Raw genomic sequence first — 20,835 nt, 5'->3', positions numbered from 1 at the left:
TTCTCAAACAGCCACTTAGAGGTCTTAATGCAGATGACTCCAGTATTGAGATAAATAACAAACCCTTGCAAAATGTGTCAAATTTCAAATACCTGGGAAGCCAAATTAGAAGTGACAACAGCCTGACAACGGAAATCGCAGCGCGTATAGCCAGCGCAGCCTCAGCCTTCGGTAAGCTTAATGACCGAGTATGGAAATCACATGATCTCAAACTACAAACAAAAATTGCAGTCTACAAAGCAGTAGTATTATCCACCTTACTCTATGCCTCGGAAACCTGGTGCTGTTACAAAGCTGACATTAAGAAGCTAGATAAATTTCATCTTCGATGTCTGAGATCAATTCTGCGCATCAAATGGGAAGACCGTGTACCAAACACGGAGATTTTGCGCCGCGTGAAACTGGCTGGTATTGAAGCTTTAATAATGAAACATCAACTGAGATGCAGTGGTCACATAGTACGCATGGATGACAGTAGGCTACCTAAAGCGGTGTTCTACTCGCAGCTTTCGTGCAGGAAGAGGAGGAAAGGTGGTCAACACCTGCGATATAAAGACACCATTAAACGCCACCTTGCAGCCTGTGGCATTCCAAACAACCGTTGGGAGGAGCTAGCATTGCGCCGATCGGAGTGGCGATCAACTGTACATAAGAGCATCGAACAATTCGAGCAAAAGCGTCTAATGAACCTGGATGCTAAAAGAGAGCTCCGAAAATCTCAGCTCAAGCCTGTCTACACGTATACTTACAACTCTGCTGGTCAACTTCACTGTGCTTCATGCAACAGGATATTCAAAGCGAAATTCGGATTCACGAGCCACATCCGAGCCTACCACAACAAGGACAGAGAAGACTGACGGAGTCGCTGTCGCCGCTGAGTGGTCAGCGTGACAGAATGTCAATCCTAAAGGCCTGGGTTTGATTCCTGGCTAGGTCAGAGATTTTCTCCGCTCAGGGACTGGGTGTCATGTTGTCCTAATCATCATCATCCCCATCGATGTGCAAGTTGCCGAAGTGCGTCAAATCGAAAGACTTGCACCCGGTGAACGGTCTACCCCTAGTCACACGACATTTATATATCTCCTTTGTTAGACCCTTGATATGAATCACAGAGTATACAGCACTTTCTTTCATAATCAGCAACTAGCATTCAAAAATTCAGAAACTACAGTGCAGTTGTTTCAAATAGATGTCCAAAGAGTACAACACCATCATGTTTTCTCAAAAAATCTAACTACAACAAACCTGATCCCTACTCCAAACTCAGGCAAGAAGATGTGGATTTAAGTACTATTCAAACTTGTGAAAATACATTGAAATTTGAAGTTAAAACAGTGCCATTTTGCAACAGTGCAACAGCAGAATTTTATGGGACTGGAAAGACACTGTTTCAAGAGATGTGTTAGATGAATGCACAACAAAACAGACCCAGGCTCTCCAGTACCCTGATGAAGGGCAGTCTTCAATTAGAAATAGAAAAAATATATGACACAGTGCGTATCTGACTTCGGCAACCATGGAAATATTTTTTGAAGGCATACATTCTGCTCCACAAATTGCAAAATGAGAATTTTTGGCAGTGGGTAAAGAAATTTGTTGACAGTGAGACGTGTTTAAATGATAGTTAAGAGGACAAAAATCATATTATTAAAGTTTCAACTTTAAAGAATAGAGTAATAATTTGAAAGCACTGTAAGTTCTAGTTTCTTAACTTATGAGACAGATTGAATTATGTTTTTGCTTTATTAATGAAGCACCAATGGCCCTGCCATGTTGGAAACACCTGCCCTCATCTGATGACCAAAGTTAAGCAATGATGGACTCTATTACTAAATGGATGGATAACTGTTGAGGACTGTCTGGATAGGCCTGGTACCTCTGCCTCAGGGTCATGCAAGACTCTGCAGTGGCATCTCACTGAAAGACTTGCACAAATCTGTTGGTCATGTGACATTATTATTATTATTATTTACTAATGAAGACTACTGAAGCATTAAAAGAGCAAAAACTCTCTTTAAATGTTTCTTCGCACAGTCAATTTAACATAGGATGCTCGTGTAATAAAAAGTGCTCTACAAGAATGTAATAAACAATATGACATAGAAATGGTATAGAGGAAAAGTATGAACTAATTTTAAAAAATTATTGAAGTTACATTATACTCTGAGTTGGTGACACTAGTTCAATTTGACAAATGTTTACTTAAGGAACTTTTGAAGCTGAGCACTGAACTAAGTAACTCAAAGATGGCCTTTGTGAACAATATAAACATGATATTCTAGTTTATGAAGGAAATGAGAATCAATTAATTTTTCTCTTCAGGTGCTAATATTATGGATTTATGACTTTCTATAGCCACTTGCATGGTATAATATTTTGAAGCAATGATGGAAAAGCTTTAACAGTGATGACATATGGAGACTATGATACGCCAACATTTAATATGCAAATTACTTTCAAATGACAACACAAATTAAATTTTTGTGGGGGCCATGTTTGTTACAAAGCAGGCTAGGTATTTAATTAACATGACTATAACGTGATTCTTCAGTTTTTTTCTTAGGGTATTTGTCAATCGAACAGTCCAAGGGTGGGTGTACTGTCAGTTAATACTGTCAAAATGGTACTGACAAATCGACCTCCTGCGAGCGCATAACTGATAACTGACTTAACCCCCCCCCCCCCCCCCCAAAGACCAATTCTCTATGCAGCCCAGGTTGTGTTAGTGTGGATGTAGTTATTCCATCTGCACTGGATGCCAGAATGATTTGTTTGCTGAATACGCTCTTAATTAGACCCAGTGCTGATTCTCAAGCCTTGCTGAGGTTATAGCCAGAGTCCTGGTTGATGAAACTTTCCCTTGTGCACATTTCGATGGTGTCTCTAATGACATTGCTCTACTATTTTAAAGTTTGTGCTAACATCCTGGTACATTTAAATTCTATTGAATGAGTCTTGGCTAAACATTGCTTTGTGAGAACAGACTATGGATACCTTAGTCTCTGTACTGCTGGTGTTTTCAGCGTTGAAGTTCGATGGTGTGCACTGTTGTCTGAAATGACTTGCCGTATCTGCACAGAGTATGATATAAATCCACTGTTCCTTAAACCCAGGTTACTTTGACACTCTCAAGTATTGCCCATGCTTTACTGGGCAAGTAGAAGACAGTTCTCACTCAATGCTTTGTCAGTATGCACCTGACATTTCCCAGCAGTGCACAAGTGTATGGTAAAATGGCAGTGGCTGCCTCTTTCTCTGTGTTTTCATCCATCTCCACAGGTCATCCTGTAGTGGTAGGTCTTGTTGTTGTTGTGGTCTTCAGTCCTGAGACTGGTTTGATGCAGCTCTCCATGCTACTCTATCCTGTGCAAGCTTCTTCATCTCCCAGTACCTACTGCAACCTACATCCTTCTGAATCTGCTTAGTGTATTCATCTCTTGGTCTCCCTCAGGTCTTAGAGCATGCCTAACCTGCAACTCTGAGGAACCATTTTTTTGAAACACAGTTCTGAGGTGTTCGAGTTCCCAGGGAAGACTCTCTTCAACCGAAATGGTGCGTGCTCTATGTACTGGTGTTTTTACTGTCCCCTTCCTTTAAGCAGGGTGGTGGCAGCTGTCTGCATGCAACTGCAAGTCAGTGTAAGTTTTCTTCCGATACACACAATGGCCTACGGTGCCATCGGCTTTTCTGTTGACTATCATGTCAAAATGTCCAGAAATGGTAGTCTTCTTTCTGCGTCAAGCCCCATAGAGAATTGGATTTATGCATAATAGTTCAGATGTGCACAGAAGTCACAGAATTTGACCCTTCCATGGGGCCAGATGATGAACATGACAACCATATAATGGAAAAAGCAAGTTCCCTTCTGAAGTCTTCAGAGGTTCTTCCTCAAAGTGCTCCATACACAATTTGCAACCAAAGGCAAGAGTGGGCTGAGCATTATGACTCCTTCCATTTGTTTACAGAATATTCCATTAAATACAAAACATTTCAAGATCAGGACATGCCAGAAACAGTTGGTGGTCGTCAAGTGCTCCTCTGTTTAAAGAACACCAATATGGTAACACAGACAGTTCGCACCATCAAAGATCGATGCCAAGAACAAAAGATCGATGCCAAGAACAAAAGATCGATGCCAAGAACACCAGAGGCACACTCGACTAATGTATCACAATAAGTTGGTGGTTGCAGAGCTCTGTTTGTCTGAGGCAACTGTACCAGGATTTTAGAACAACCTTAGAAATACTTGGACAGCACCATTAGAGAGGCCATCAGAACATACACCAGGGACAGTCTATCAACTGTAACTGTGACTATAATCTCAGTAAGGCTTTGGGAACCAGCACTGGGTCTAATTAAGAAGACACTCAGCACACACAATGTTTTGTCAATCTGTGCAAATGGAGTGGCAGTGCACATCAGTTGTGGTAGCATGGATTGCTACCACAACTGATGCACACTGCCGCACATTGCCGCTCACAGATGCCAGCGCAATCACATCCTTGGCCATTGATACATGCGCTCCCAAGCAGGGCAGTTTGTCAGCATATCTGATGCAATGATATGCCTGATCACCAAAATATTGTGCCCATTGGTAACTAGGAACTGGTAAAGCACTCGTGGATTGTTTGATCAATATGAATTTAGCATGTTCAAATTGTTGCACTTCATACAAATTGTATTCCAAGCTATAAAATTGCTTGAAGATGTCTTCACTGTTGCATAAATAGGAATTTTTGGTGATGAAACAATTTGACTCACTTAAAGCATACACAAATCCAGTAGAGTTTTTGAAAATTATGCCCATGCTCATGTTTCAAGAACTTCCAGCAGTATTTAATTGAAGAGCTATTTGTCTTGAATTGTTATTTTTTTCTTTAATATGACTGATGCACTTTCTAAAATAAAAGGCATTTTCATTTTCAACATAACAACAAAATATGTAGTAAGGTAAAAATAGAGTACAAACATCAAAAATAAGTTCTCAGGAACCAACATCAACATGGACAAAAAGTAACACCAAAGTTCCTATCCCTCAAAAACAATAAGTAAAAAATTAATTAATAAATAAAGTAAAATAAAACAAATTAATTGAGATGTCAAGACGGTCTGAGGTACCTTGCCACAGTTCGCGCAGTTCTCCCCCCATTAGAGGTTCGAGTCCTCCCTCGGGCAAGTTAGTTTATGATCGATTAAGTAGTGTGTAAGCCTTCGGACCGATGACCTCAGCAGTTTGGTCCCACAGGAACTGACCACAAATTTCCAAATATTATTCCAAGCACTAAACTTTGTGACAACAATGCTCCTACATAAGGTGATAGACTATGTAAATTGAGGTCAACTGTCTCTTACTCTAAAGAAAAATTCACATCCTTTAAAAGCTTTTGCACTGAAGAAAGCTTTCCCCTTTTCAAATTATGCGTGGTCTTCAAACTGCACAATCGATGAAATAAGCTTCAAAATAAACACATTTGTTATTTATGACTCTGAATTTATATGTTATTCTTTAGTTCATGTAGTCTAGTACAACATTACCCTGTGGACAACAGAAATCTCTCTTTTCAGCATCATGGAGTTAGTTAATTACTTCCTGATGGATTAAGTGTCCAATGTATTAAGTTTCTTTCAGTCTCATCATGAATGGAGGTCTGTGCTGACACATTCAATTTACACATGACAACTGGACACTAAGGGAAGTTGTATAAAAAGTTTTACACTGATGCGACACTTCAGCTCAGTCTGAACGTAATACACTTCTACTAAAAATATATGTCATAATGAGAATGTATGTGGCACAAAGAACTGGAAAATGTTCAGTCAAAAACTAAATTTAAAAAATAATAAATAAAGTACAAGGGATAGAATGATGGATACAGTAACTCAGCTTTTCATGCTCATTTGGAATGAACTTCTTGCACATTCTCTTCCATGACTGCACTTTATTGTTAAATTACTAATATTAGATATGACTGAAAATACAGTCTCTTTCAATAGAAGATTGGTTACCCATAGTTGTATGGGAATGCTGTCATTTTATTAGCTGCTTCTGGAGTTGGCTGAATAATTTTTATTGTCCAATTAACTAAGTAAATTCTCACTATTGTGTGTACATCAGAGCTTCTTAGAAATTTGAGTAGCATTAATTATGAAATGCTTGTTGAAAAGTTTTGCAAAACTACACACATCTATTACCAACATATCATTTACTCCTAGTCCCATATGCTCCTCTTCATGTCTGGTTATACCCATTTCCTCCTTCACTTTATCTCATATTGTCTATATTTCATTATATGGTGTGATTACTTTTTTTCTCTTAATGCATTTCCTTCCATGTCCTCATTACTACCTACAATGTTTTGCAAGAAGTTTTGCAATGATCCACAGTATAAATACTAGCAGTGTTTCTGACTGACAGTTACATTTTCCTTTTTGTTTTACAAGGTAACTTTATCCATAAGCAATCCATGGCTTCTTTGTACACTTTGGTATAATGTGAGTTAGTTTTTAGAGAAAGCAGTATTCAATTATTCAGCACTCAACTTTTATCAATAAAGTGTTATGTTTTTTCATTCATGCCACAAGTATATGATAGAACCCAAGAAAAATGTCTCTGGGGTACGTGTACTGAATGGCTTTGTCAGTCTGAGAGGAAGATGGGATGAACTGTGAGAACCGTATGGAACCTGCGACACATCTGAAGGGAGTGAAATGATCCCCTCAAGTCATTAATGTTGGACTGGAAAATGAGTCAGAGTAGCTGTGCATGGGAATAGTTTATAGAGTTTGGGGAAGATACTGACCAATAGGCATTTTAAATAAAGATACAGACAGATGGGTAGCACATGCTACCATATTGTTGTACATGAAAACACATAAAAATGTAATTTGTACATAATTTTAGCCTTTTATCAAACAATATAATGCTATTCAGATGAAGAGAAAAGTAAAGAGCAAGCTGTTTCACAGTTCTAGAGTTAGATGCCACACTAAAAGACTGTAAGTAGAGGCAAGGAATTTTCGAGCAGTTCAAAGAACACTGGAAGACACTGAAGTCTTATGAATGACACTGGCACAAGGTCAGTTCACAAATTAGATCTTGCCCAATAAAGTTAACACACACATGAATAACAATGGAAATTCCTGGATGGAGCAATATGTAAAATAACTGAAAGCCAACCTCTCACCTACAGCAGATTGCTGTGTTGAGCACAGAAACATGTAAAAGCATTCAATCTAGCTTTTGAGCACTAACTCTTTTTCTAGCAAAAGGCACGCACACGCACGCACGCACGCACGCACGCACGCGCGCCCACCCACCCACCCACCCACCCACCCACACACACACACACACACACACACACACACACACACACACACACACACAGAGAGAGAGAGAGAGAGAGAGAGAGAGAGAGAGAGAGAGAGAGAGAGACCCTAATGCACACGTGTTCCTCTGTCCACAGATCAAACTGCTATAGATGAGTGGTTGCCTCTACCTTACTTTTTATATCAACACACAAGAAGCTAATTTTAAGTCATCCACACCTGTTGTTCTCTTGTTTTGGCAGTTGTTAAACAGTCTCTACAGTTTTTTTACTGTATGTTATAGTGGTATAAAAATTCAAATGAGAGCGTTATTTTCCCTGTAATTATGAGATAGTCACCTATTTCTAAGCATGACGTCCACTGTCATAACAGTGTAGTGGCAGTTTGAAACTGACGTAGTATGCACAATTATAATCCACAAATACAAAGCTAATTATTTTCATGTTAGAAAATGTATTTTGCATGTATCTGACACATAAAAACATCATAAACTATATATTTCTGAGGAAAAAATTATACAATCGTACCTGAATGGGGGATTATTGTAGCAGTATGGGCAGAAAGGATAGCTTCTTCCCTTTGTTCCAGCAGACCATGACAGCAACTCAAAGTCATCTAATGGGCACTTGAGTTCTTTATAAATACGTATACAACCATTCTGTGGTACACTGTAAGTTTCATCACAGTGGGAACAATGCATGCGTGAGGGTTTGGCTTGAATATACTTCATGTAACGTCTGCATTTGCCACATCTTTGCAAAAAGAAGAAAAGGAAAAGTTAGTTTTAGCAAGAGGTCAAATTATTCTAAAACATAGATCGTAAGAACCAATAAAAACAACAAAGCAGAACAGAACTTAACCATAGTAATAAGGCCACATAGCTTGAAAATACTAACAGAAAACAATATGGAAAAATGATAGTTACATTAGTTAGGATACGACATTGCAAGACAGTAGCACACAAAGATACTGACTTGCAAACATCAGTATTATTTGCATTCTAGGTATTAAGATATGTTAGGCAGTTACTCAGCAGCTGCATCCCTGGCTCCCATTAAACCATTGAGAAATGTTTTGCACAAAGCTCCCATCAATCTCAGTATCTACTTAGGCTCACTACTGCATTTACACAAAAAGTGCTCAGGTTACAAGATCCAGTACTCACACAGACAACAAATGGAACATCTTACAAGGGAAAACAAAATTTTAGATATTTAGTGTAATATTACAGAAGGATAGCACAGCTGAGAGAGGAAACTAGGAGAAAGTGAAAGTCCAAGGAGACAGAAGGTGTGCAGCAGCACAAAGAGCAGCAGTATGGTATGGTGCAGTGTCTATAAGCTCCGAAGCATGCAACACATTTTCTATTTCATCTTGTGTTCATGCTGTAGCAGGAAGTGTGAGTAGATAGAAACAGTCATTTTAAATTTTTGTTATACAACTCTTATTTTAGAAATAAATATATTCAGTTTGGTGCCAATTCATTGCAGAATGAATTTTGATTTCACACAAAACAATGGAACAATGTGCCAACTTAAACCACGGACAGTTACAGGGATGTGTGACAAATAATTTCAACTGCTGGTGGTGCTTTTAATAACTGAATTAATATGAACTGTTTAGTGCAGCAACATTAGTACAGGTGGTAGTATACAGCAGTATACACGTGGAAACATGGCGGCTGATACAAACTGCAGCACTTGCATCTACGTGGGACATTCAGTACTTAAACAAACACATTGGTGTAGGAAATAAATATTTATATTTTTACAAAATAAGAGTCGTGTTGCTTCTCAACATCTTACTACTCATTTCACTCATTGCTGAGTGGTGGTGAACTCATTTCCTCATTCATTCTTACGTAGTTGACTCTTTGGACAGATGTCTCCATCCACAGCGATCTTCCGCCTTTCTTAATATGATGTGAAGAGGCAGGCTGGTAATCTTCTTCGCTTGATCCAACCATCTGTTTGCTGCTCTCCCATGTGGCCTTCTGCCCTCAATTTTTCCCTGCACAATGGTCTTCTCTAAATTATCCCCTTTCCTTCTCAAGATGTGCCCAAGGAACTGAACTTATCTTTGGCTGACACGAGAAGATAACGTTCTTGTGATTTTAAGTTGTTCTATTATTGAAACATTTGTTCTTTTTTGTGTCCACGGTACACGAGCCAACACCACACCTTGAAGGCATCAATGTTGCTCTTATCACTACCTTTCATGGTCCATCTGTATAAGAATGCAGAAAACACCAATGCTTCCACCCAGCGCATCTTCGTTGTCTTGGATATTGCCTAATTCTGCCATATCTTAATGAGTTTGACCATTGCGGCTCGGTCAAGAATGTTTCGTTGTCTTATTTCTTTATCACAATTTCCTGTGCAATTGATCAGAAAGGTAAGATATACATAATCACTCACTATCTCCAGATTCCTTAAGCATCCTGTAAGTTGTTTTTGATCAATGCCTTGGCAATTTATAACAATTAGTTTGGTTTTTTTCATGTTTACCTCCAGGCCAAGGTTTAGATATCTTTCAGTCTTGAGAACAGATTACCAAGTGCTTCCACACTTCCTGCTATGAGTGTAGTATCATCTGCGAAGCGTAAATTGTTGATTTTCCTGCCGCCAATTGAAATCCCTCCACCCCAGCCATCCAGCGCCTTCCTGATTACACACTCTGCATAGATATTGTAGAGCTGAGGTGATAGTATGCAACCTTGTCCGACACCATTTGTCACATCGAAAAATTCAGAGTATTCACCACCTACTTTTATGATTACGGTATGGCTATTATAAAGATCTTTTAGTAAGGATACCAGGCGTTTTGGAATCCCAGACTCATTGAGCACATGCCAGAACTTGTCCCACATGACAAAACCAAAAGCCTTTTTATAATCTAGAATGCAAATGTAGGCAGAGACACAGAACTCTTAACATTTTTCAATTATCTGCCTTAAATTCAAGACTGCCACCTGAGTACTTTACCTGACACACAACCCGCTTGTTCTGAGGAAATCTGAGACTGCAGAAATTTTTTTAGACATTGATTTATTATATGCAGGAGGACTTCACTAGCATGTGATACTAATGCTACAGTCCTATAGTTGGAGCAGCTCTAACTGATCCTTTTTTGTGCAAAGGAATTAGTCCAGTCTGTAGGCCACTCACTCATTTTCCACACCTTATTACATATTAAATGTAGGTCATGCATGCCTTCCTCTCCCATTGCAGTCAGCATTTCTCTGAAAATATCATCTATACCTGGGGATTTGTTGCTTTTCAGATGCTTGATGGCATTTTTGATTTCACTGTACAGAATATCAGGTTTTTTATTTGATTCCATACAAATGTTCTCTTCTTGTATGTTGTCTCCTTTGCAATACAATGTTTCACAATATTAAACTTTCTGGCAGATTAAAACTGTGTGCCCGACCGAGACTCGAACTCGGGACCTTTGCCTTTTGCGGGCTATTGCTAATTGCTTGTCACTAATAATAGCACCATCTATATCTTCTACCATCCATGTAAGCGGTTTGAACTCTCGGGTGATGCTATTTATCTTCTTGATTAGGTCATGTATTTCATTTAGTTTTTGATGTTGTTCTATGTCATCACAAATACTGGTGAGACACTGAATTGTCGATTCGGCAGCTGCGCTGTATTTTGCAGCAAAGTTCTTTGTATGCTGCTTCATCTTGAGCGGTTTGTATGCCACGCTTCTTTAGTGTTCTCCATTCTTCGATGAGAAGTAGAGTATTGTTCGAAATTCAGGGATTCTTCATTGAGGGTTCTTAGTAACCTGTTCAGGGAGAGATGAACTGATCATTTCTTTCAACATAATACCACCCAATACTAAAATACTTTTCTCAACAATGAACTACTTTTTTCATACTGATGCAAATAAGTCTTTGTCTTGTTAGAACCACTTTCCCACGAATTCCTTGAACTCCTCATCGTTGCTGATCTTTTTCCACATAATGTCTCCACGAGTTGGCCAAACAAATAAAAAACTGAGGGAGCCGAATGTGGACTGTAGGGAGAATGAGGTAATATCTCCCAAATCATTTTTCAAATGGTTTCTTGTGTCAACTGGGCAGAGTGAGTACAGTCCTTGTCATGTAGCAATATCATGCCCTTTTTTTTTACCTGTAATGTTTTTCTCTCATTGCTGGCTCTATTTTGTTCATCAGGACGTCTGAGCTGTAGGTACTGTTTATCGTATGTTCATTTTACAAATAATCATAGAAGATAATTTTTTATGACTATTTTGTGGCAATATAGTCAAATTAATATGAGCCTAGAAAATTAAAAAATAAATTAAAAACAATTACTCTTCAAATAACAAATAGCCCTGACATGTTCTCAACAGTAATGCACATGACTTTTATTGGCATTGATATGGTGTGAGAATAATCATAGCAAGTAAAAGGAATTTTGGAAAGACTATCGTTGAAACTGAATGACAGAAAAGCAAAACTTCGATATGCAACATAATTTTAGTACTCATAAATGTGTAGCATTGAACTGAAAATAACTATTTAAGCACTTTTATTTAGGTTGAAAAGCATAAGCGAAAACCAAGACAGACACAAATAAATTTAGCTCTCAATATAATAGTGACTAACCTCTACAGATACGGATGCATTGGAAATAAAAATTCATTAAACGGTTTGAGTAAAGCACTATCTTAAAGGATACAAAATACAAAGGAAATAAAGTTAATGAACTTTCTCATGTCTCTTCCACCCATCCAACACTGATAAGCAAAAACAACCATCCAGACCAACATACTTGGTAAACATACCCTTGTTGCCTGAAACATATTTTGCATAATGACAAATATGAGATGAAAGTTACATCAGATGATAAATATATTTTCTCTGAAGTAGAATAGATGCATAATCATGGGGACAGCAGGACTGAAAGCTAAGCTACAGCATTCAATACTTATGTGCATATGTACTGCTTAGTGCTTCCTCTGTTGTTTGTAATCTGCCCAATCTGTTATATCTTATTAATTTGGAACAGCAAATCAATAATCACAATCCACAAAATCCTTTAAAATGTGTGCACTATGCAGATGAGGTCTTAATCAATACATCACTAATGATTTATCAGTAAAAATGAAGGAAAGGAGAGAATTAAGAATGTTCTGCAAATGCAATAAAAGCTGCAGAAAAAAATAATTTTAGAAAATATAAAAATAAAATCATAATGCAGTCAACTTATTTATACCATAAAAGAAATAGAAGAGAATTGGAAACAGAAATATATTTAAAAAGAGAACAAAGTAAAAAGTCATTAGCACAGATTGGTGGAAAAAACACATGCCAAATTCAACATACAGTGGCAGAACAACAAAGGTGGCAGTAAGTATCTACTCTTAAAAATAAAATAGGAACAATAACGGGATTATACACTGGTGCTTGGCAGAGCATGACAATAATTATAACAACTCCTCCTTAATGTTCTGGAACTATATATAGTTGGAGCACTTCAAGGAAATGTTTCCATTTTTGTTACAAAATAACCACTTCAACAGATAAATCAAAACACTGTTGCAATGACAGAGCCGATAAACAACATATCAATAAAATGAGAGAATGTAATTACACTATAATAAGTAATCATACTATCATAAGTAATCATACTATCATAAGTAATCAGAATTTTATAAAAACACAGTAACACTTCTACATTTACAAATAATCAGAACTTAAACAACATAAACAATACTCACCTTCATTGTAAACAAGGAAGCAAAGTTATTATACTATACTTAATCTAATATGTAAATAAACCAACAATTTTTCTGATTCAGGACCAAACCAATTTAATGTAGATAATAAAAAAAATACTGATTATATGAAAAAATCCTCACATGCACCCAGGGAAAGTGTGCTTTATAGAAGAATTCTCAAAATATTTTACTCCATTTTATTGATTTATTACTTTCTTTATTACTTTCTGAAAATGCATATTATAGTTAACTGAGGGTAAATAAAGCAATCAATTATTGTACACTCTTGAGCAGATATAAAGTATGTATTTTTTAAACACATCGATGTCTCATAATATTCATAATTTTTGAAACAGGTGTATCCAACATTAAGCAAAGGCATGTACATATAAGAGAAAGAACAAAGAGAAAGAGAAAACACAAATAATGAGGATGCCACACTGAGTTTATGAAACTAAAACAGTGATGTCTGAGTATATGTGTAGGTTCCAATATGGCATAAGAGAAAGTGTAAAGCTGAAGTGTATTACATATTCAAAAAATGGAATCTCAAGGGTGGAATATCAACAGTATTATTAGGAAAAGGAGAGATTGCTACTCACCGTAAAGATGACCCCTTCAATCGCAGATAGACAGAACAAAAACACTCTTACACTTTGTAGCTTCTGGCCAGAATCCGGTCAGAGCTGTCAGTGGTAGCAGTCATGTGTGCATGAGGTGTGTTTTCTTGTGCAAATGTGTTAATGGTGGACTTCTGTATATGTAGCCACATTGTTTCTATTCTATGCACAGCATTTTGACAACTGTCCATGTTGTCTTCTTCATGAGCTGCGAGTTGCACTGTTATGTGTACTCCCTCCCTGTATCCAACCAGACTGTGGTTTCAAGTCACTATTTGTAATTGAGTTCAATTCCCGTTGTCCATTATAGCCTTTAATGTTCTTTCATTTCTCAGAGCTTTCACTGATATTCCATGAGACATATGTTACCTCAGCATTTTCTAGTTCTGGTTCACGATATCTGACGGATTCCAGACATCACTTCAAAAGAGCTTCTTCATCCCAACCTTTACATGTCAGCTATACTCTTGGCAGCTTGTTGGGAATGGATTGACAATATAGCATTGTCATATGCAGAATCAATACAGCTCAAAATGTCTGCCTACCAGAAAGTAAAATTTGTTCACTTGCACCAAAAGCCAAGACAAGATATATGGAACCAAACAAAACTTACTCTCACTGATTAACAGCTGGACAGGGACACACTGAAGATCCTTGCTAAAGGACTAGATTTTACACACAGTCAAAAAAGTCACCAACAGTACACTACAGCAGCTTCATGGAGCATGTTCCAGCTTTGCTCCAACAAAAGCAGCAGAAGAGGTTCACTGCAAAATCTGTAGAGCACTTATCAAGGTGCCAATACTAAGATCCAAAATCTTCAAGATAGAATGAGCAGCACTTTGAATTCTGCTGGAGGACTATTAAAATGTAATTCTGGTGACCAACAAGGCCAATGCCATAGTCCTAATATCATGTGTGGGCTAAAATAAGATTTTCAATCTTTTGAATGACACTGCCTGCAGACAGCTAGACAGACGGTAATATTGGTGCATCTACATATCAGCTGGCACAATACCTGAAATGCATTCTCAATGAATACAGGGCGAACATCACATTCGTAACTCTGCTTTCTTTGTTCACTACCTCTGTCAACTGCGGCTGCAGGATATGGATATTTGTCATTATTCTGTTTGATGAAAAATATTATGAATAAACTGATGGCATGGTGATGAGTAGTTTGTTATCAACTGTTGCAACGGTGAACTTACACGTGGAAGATTTTGAAACAAAGGCGCTAGGGTCTGCCAAGAATACACAGAGTGAAAAAACGTGAAGAGTTCCTGAAGCATTTAAATTCTATTCAACCTAATAAAACATTCATCTTGGAACTTGAAAAAGATGGCTAACTACCTTTTCCTCAGAGTAAAGGACTCTGGTTCATAAGGCCAGAACAGATTCAGACAAAGAGAGCTTTGTCAAAAACTCACACCACATATGAATAGTGTTCTGATGGAATGGGTACTAAGATTTTCAAAGTGAGCAGGCATTGCAGTGAAAATCAAGAACAGCTGAGAAAGAGGTTGCAAGTGAGAGAGAAAGAGAAAGCAAGATTCACTTATCTACCTTATGCTAGCCTAATATCCACGAGGATCTACATCTACATTTGTACTCTGCAAATTGCCTGTGTAGAGCACTGCAGAAGGTATGTCCTACTGTACCAGTTATTAGAGCTTTATCCTCTTCCATTCATATAGACCAGTAGACTCCTATAGAAACATGGCACCTTGTGTAAGCGTAGGCTTCCGCGGCCGTTGTCTTCTTCAATAAAATTCTTCAGGGTATCAGACCGCATCGTCATAATTTAAAATGCGCCAACGTTTCGGCCAGCGTTGCAGCTAGCCTTCATCAGGGCCTTACGTTAACGTAATTATGACGATGCGGTCTGATACACTGAAGAATTTTATTGAAGATGGCACCTTGTATTTCACTTCCATCAACAAAGCTAAAAAGTCTTCTTTGTAAAGTTAAAGACAAGCAAGGTCCCCGAATGCCGGGTATGTACCATATTCAATGTAAATGGGGCATGTCTTAAATGAGGCATACAATCAGAATAGTTGAGGAGAGATGCAAGTAACATCACCGACACATCCAACTAAAGCCACCAAGCAACTAAGATACCACCGAGCACTGCATCAAATATAATCTACAACTTCATATATGAAATACTTGCAAGACACCATACGGTGCATGGCAGAGGGTACCACCTATCACTGTTAGTCATCTCTTTTCATGTTCCATTCGCAAGCAGAGTGAAGAAAAAACAACTGTCTGTATGCTTCCATGTTAGCCCTAATTTCATTCAGCTTATCTTTGTGGTCCTATGTACGATGAAGCAATAGACTCTGTCTGCAGTTGTTCTCGAAATTTCCACAGTACTGCCTTGTGAAAAGGACGTCGCTTTCCCTCCAGGGACTCTCATATGAGTTCATGAACCGTCTCTGTAATACTTGGCACACTGATTGAACCTACTGATAACACATCTAGGAAGATGCCTATGAAACGCTTCAATCTCTTCATTTAATCTGATCTTGTGGGGATCACGACTAGGACACACTAGCATTCTACACACTATCCCCTTTATAGATGAGCTACACTTTCCAAAAATTCTTCCAATAAAATGAAGTCTAGCATTCGTCTTCCCTACTACCAAACTGACGAGCTCATTCCACTTCTTACCATTTTGCAATGTTATACCCCGATATTTCCCCCCATGAACCATGGACCTTGCCGTCAGTGGGGAGGCTTGCGTGCCTCAGCGATACAGATGGCCGTACCGTAGGTGCAACCACAACGGAGGGGTATCTCTTGAGAGGCCAGACAAACATGTGGTTCCTGAAGAGGGGCAGCAGCCTTTTCAGTAGTTGCAGGGGCAACAGTCTGGATGATTGACTGATCTGGACTTGTAACATTAACCAAAACGGCCTTGCTGTGCTGGTACTGCGAACGGCTGAAAGCAAGGGGAAACTACAGCCTTAATATTTCCCGAGGACATGCAGCTTTACTGTATGATTAAATGATGATGGTGTCCTCTTGGGTAAAATATTCCAGAGGTAAAATAGTCCCCCATTTGGATCTCCGGGCGGGGACTACTCAAGGGGACGTCATTATCAGGAGAAAGAAAACTGGCGTTCTACGGATCGGAGCGTGGTATGTCAGATCCCTTAATCGGGCAGGTAGGTTAGAAAATTTAAAAAGGGAAATGGATAGGTTAAAGTTAGATATAGTGGGAATTAGTGAGGTTCGGTGGCAGGAGGAACAAGACTTTTGGTCAGGTGAATACAGGGTTATAAATACAAAATCAAATAGGGGTAATGCAGGAGTAGGTTTCATAATGAATAAAAAAGTAGGAGTGCGGGTTACCTACTAGAAGCAGCATAGTGAACGCATTATTGTGGCCAAGGTAGACACAAAGCCCATGCCTACTACAGTAGTACAAGTTTATATGCCAACTAGCTCTGTAGATGATGAAGAAATTGAAGAAATGTATGACGAGATAAAAGAAATTATTCAGGTGGTGAAGGGAGACGAAAATTTAATAGTCATGGGTGACTGGAATTCGTCAGTAGGAAAAGGGAGAGAAGGAAACATAGTAGGTGAATATGGATTGGGGGGAAGAAATGGAAGAGGAAGCCGCCTTAGCATAACTTAATCATAGCTAACACTTGGTTCAAGAATCATAAAAGAAGGTTGTATACCTGGAAGAATCCTGGAGATACTAAAAGGTATCAGATAGATTATATAATGGTAAGACAGAGATTTAGGAACCAGGTTTTAAATTGTAAGACATTTCCAGGGGCAGATGTAGATTCTGACCACAATCTATTGGTTATGAACTGCAAATTGAAACTGAAGAAACTGCAAAAAGGTGGGAATTTAAGGAGATGGGACCTGGATAAACTGAAAGAACCAGAGGTTGTAGAGAGTTTCATGGAGAGCATAAGGGAACAATTGACAGGAATGGGGGAAAGAAATACAGTAGAAGAAGAATGGGTAGCTCTGAGGGATGAAGTAGTGAAGGCAGCAGATGATCAAGTAGGTAAAAAGGCGAGGGCTAATAGAAATCCTTGGGTAACAGAAGAAATATTGAATTTAATTGATGAAAGGAGAAAATATAAAAATGCAGTGAATGAAGCAGGCAAAAAGGAATACAAATGTCTCAAAAATGAGATCGACAGGAAGTGCAAAATGGCTAAGCAGGGATGGCTAGAGGACAAATGTAAGGATATAGAGGCTTGTCTCACTAGGGGTAAGATAGATACTGCCTACAGGAAAATTAAAGAGACCTTTGGAGAGAAGAGAACCACTTGTATGAATATCAAGAGCTCAGATGGCAACCCAGTTCTAAGCAAAGAAGGGAAGGCAGAAAGGTGGAAGGAGTATATAGAGGGTTTATACAAGGGCGATGTACTTGAGGACAATATTATGGAAATGGAAGAGGATGTAGACGAAGACGAAATGGGGGATAAGATACTGCGTGAAGAGTTTGACAGAGCACTGAAAGACCTGAGTCGAAACAAGGCCCCGGGAGTAGACAACATTCCATTAGAACTACTGATGGCCTTGGGAGAGCCAGTCATGACAAAACTCTACCATCTGGTGAGCAAGATGTATAAGACAGGTGAAATACCCTCAGACTTCAAGAAGAATATAATAATTCCAATCCTAAAGAAAGCAGGTGTTGACAGATGTGAAAATTACCGAACTATCAGTTTAATATGTGGTGTCACCGCCAGACACCACACTTGCTAGGTGGTAGCTTAAATCGGCCGCGGTCCATTAGTACATGTCGGACCCGCGTGTCGCCACAGTCAGGATCGCAGATCGAGCGCCACCACACGGCAGGTCTCGAGAGACAGACTAGCACTCGCCCCAGTTGTACGCCGACGTTGCTAGCGACTACACTGACGAAGCCTTTCTCTCAATTGCCGAGAGACAGTTAGAATAGCCTTCAGCTAAGTTAATGGCTACGACCTAGCAAGGCGCCATTTGTAACATTGCATGTATCTAAAGAGTCTCACTTGTATCATCAAGAATGCTGTATACCAAAGGACGATATAAAAGTTAAGTGTTCTAGTAGCTACGTTCTTTTCTTTATCACATTCATCACGTATCCTGTTCCAGACTTCGCGCCAGTCGGCGTGTGTGTACGTGTGCCCTTTCGGCTACCCGTCTCTGTGGACTGGCTGCCTTGTCAGTTCACTACATAATAAGTCACAGCTGCAAAATACTAACGCGAATTCTTTACAGACGAATGGAAAAATTGGTAGAAGCGGACCTCGGGGAAGATCAGTTTGGATTCCGTAGAAATGTTGGAACACGTGAGGCAATACTAACCTTACGACTTATCTTAGAAGAAAGATTAAGAAAAGGCAAACCTACGTTTCTAGCATTTGTAGACTTAGAGAAAGCTTTTGACAATGTTAACTGGAATACTCTCTTTCAAATTCTGAAGGTGGCAGGGGTAAAATACAGGGAGCGAAAGGCTATTTACAATTTGTACAGAAACCAGATGGCAGTTATAAGAGTCGAGGGGCATGAAAGGGAAGCAGTGGTTGGGAAAGGAGTGAGATAGGGTTGTAGCCTCTCCCCGATGTTATTCAATCTGTATATTGAACAAGCAGTAAAGGAAACAAAAGAAAAATTCGGAGTAGGTATTAAAATTCACGGAGAAGAAGTAAAAACTTTGAGGTTTGCCGATGACATTGTAATTCTGTCAGAGACAGCAAAGGACTTGGAAGAGCAGTTGAATGGAATGGACAGTGTCTTGAAAGAAGGATATAAGATGAACATCAACAAAAGCAAAACGAGGATAATGCAATGTAGTGAAATTAAGTGGGGTGATGCTGAGGGAATTAGATTAGGAAATGAGACACTTAAAGTAGTAAAGGAGTTTTGCTATTTAGGGAGTAAAATAACTGATGATGGTCGAAGTAGAGAGGATATAAAATGTAGACTGGCAATGGCAAGGAAATCGTTTCTGAAGAAGAGAAATTTGTTAACATCGGGTATAGATTTTAGTGTCAGGAAGTCGTTTCTGAAAGTATTTGTATGGAGTGTAGCCATGTATGGAAGTGAAACATGGACGATAACTAGTTTGGACAAGAAGAGAATAGAAGCTTTCGAAATGTGGTGCTACAGAAGAATGCTGAAGATAAGGTGGGTAGATCACGTAACTAATGAGGAGGTATTGAATAGGATTGCGGAGAAGAGAAGTTTGTGGCACAACTTGACTAGAAGAAGGGATCGGTTGGTAGGACATGTTTTGAGGCATCAAGGGATCACAAATTTAGCATTGGAGGGCAGTGTGGAGGGTAAAAATCGTAGAGGTAGACCAAGAGATGAATACACTAAGCAGATTCAGAAGGATGTAGGCTGCAGTAGGTACTGGGAGATGAAGAAGATTGCACAGGATAGAGTAGCATGGAGAGCTGCATCAAACCAGTCTCAGGACTGAAGACCACAACAACAACAACCACCCCGATATTTACTCGATGTGACTGTTTCAAGTAGCACACTACTAATGCTATATTAGAAAATGGTAGATTTGTTCTGCCTACTCATCAACTTTAATTTACATTTTTCTACATTTATAGAAAGCTGTCATTCATTCATCACAGCAACTAGAAATTGTAACTAAGTCATCTTTTATCAATGCCACAGTTACTCAATGACGAATGACGACACCTTGCCACGCACCACAGAGTCATCAGCAAAAAAACAGTAAATTGCTGTTCACCCTGTCAGACAGATCATTTGGGTAAATAAAGAATAAGAGCGATCCTATCTCTCATCATCCATGGTTTGTAGGGTAACATGTGAGAAAAGGGCAAGCTGAATTTTGCTCAAGCAACAGTTTCTAAATCCATATTGATTTCCGGGCAGAAGCTTTTCTGTCTCAGGGAAATTGATTATACTGAAACGCAGAATGTGCTCAATAATTTTGCAGCAAACCAATGTTGAAGATATTAGTCTATTATTATGCGGGTCTGTTCTTTTACCTTTTATGTTTCATGAAATGAAACATGTGATCAGTATCATGGTCCAAATGCCAAGTTCCTGGGACAGTGTAAGTAAAGAAGGTATTGAAATAGAGATGTCACAAAACCTAATAAAAAGGGAAGATGTTTCTATCTAAACAAGGCTTGGG

At 38.8% G+C, this 20,835-nt stretch overlaps 1 protein-coding gene across 1 annotated transcript in view; it reads right to left on the bottom strand.

Moving 5' to 3' along the window:
* LOC126199016 (DNA topoisomerase 3-beta-1) overlaps positions 1 to 20,835 on the bottom strand; it is a 138,483-nt gene that overhangs the window by 5,743 nt on the left and 111,905 nt on the right. The window contains exon 12 of the mRNA XM_049935704.1: positions 7,854 to 8,078. Within this exon, the coding sequence (XP_049791661.1) occupies positions 7,854 to 8,078 (225 nt within the window). The remainder of the gene's footprint in view (positions 1 to 7,853; positions 8,079 to 20,835) is intronic.

The sequence above is a fragment of the Schistocerca nitens genome, chromosome 8 (genome assembly GCF_023898315.1).
Source record: "Schistocerca nitens isolate TAMUIC-IGC-003100 chromosome 8, iqSchNite1.1, whole genome shotgun sequence".
NCBI lineage: Eukaryota > Metazoa > Arthropoda > Insecta > Orthoptera > Acrididae > Schistocerca > Schistocerca nitens.
The sequence above is the reverse complement of the archived record's forward strand: the minus strand, read 5'-3'. Positions and strand labels throughout refer to the sequence as shown.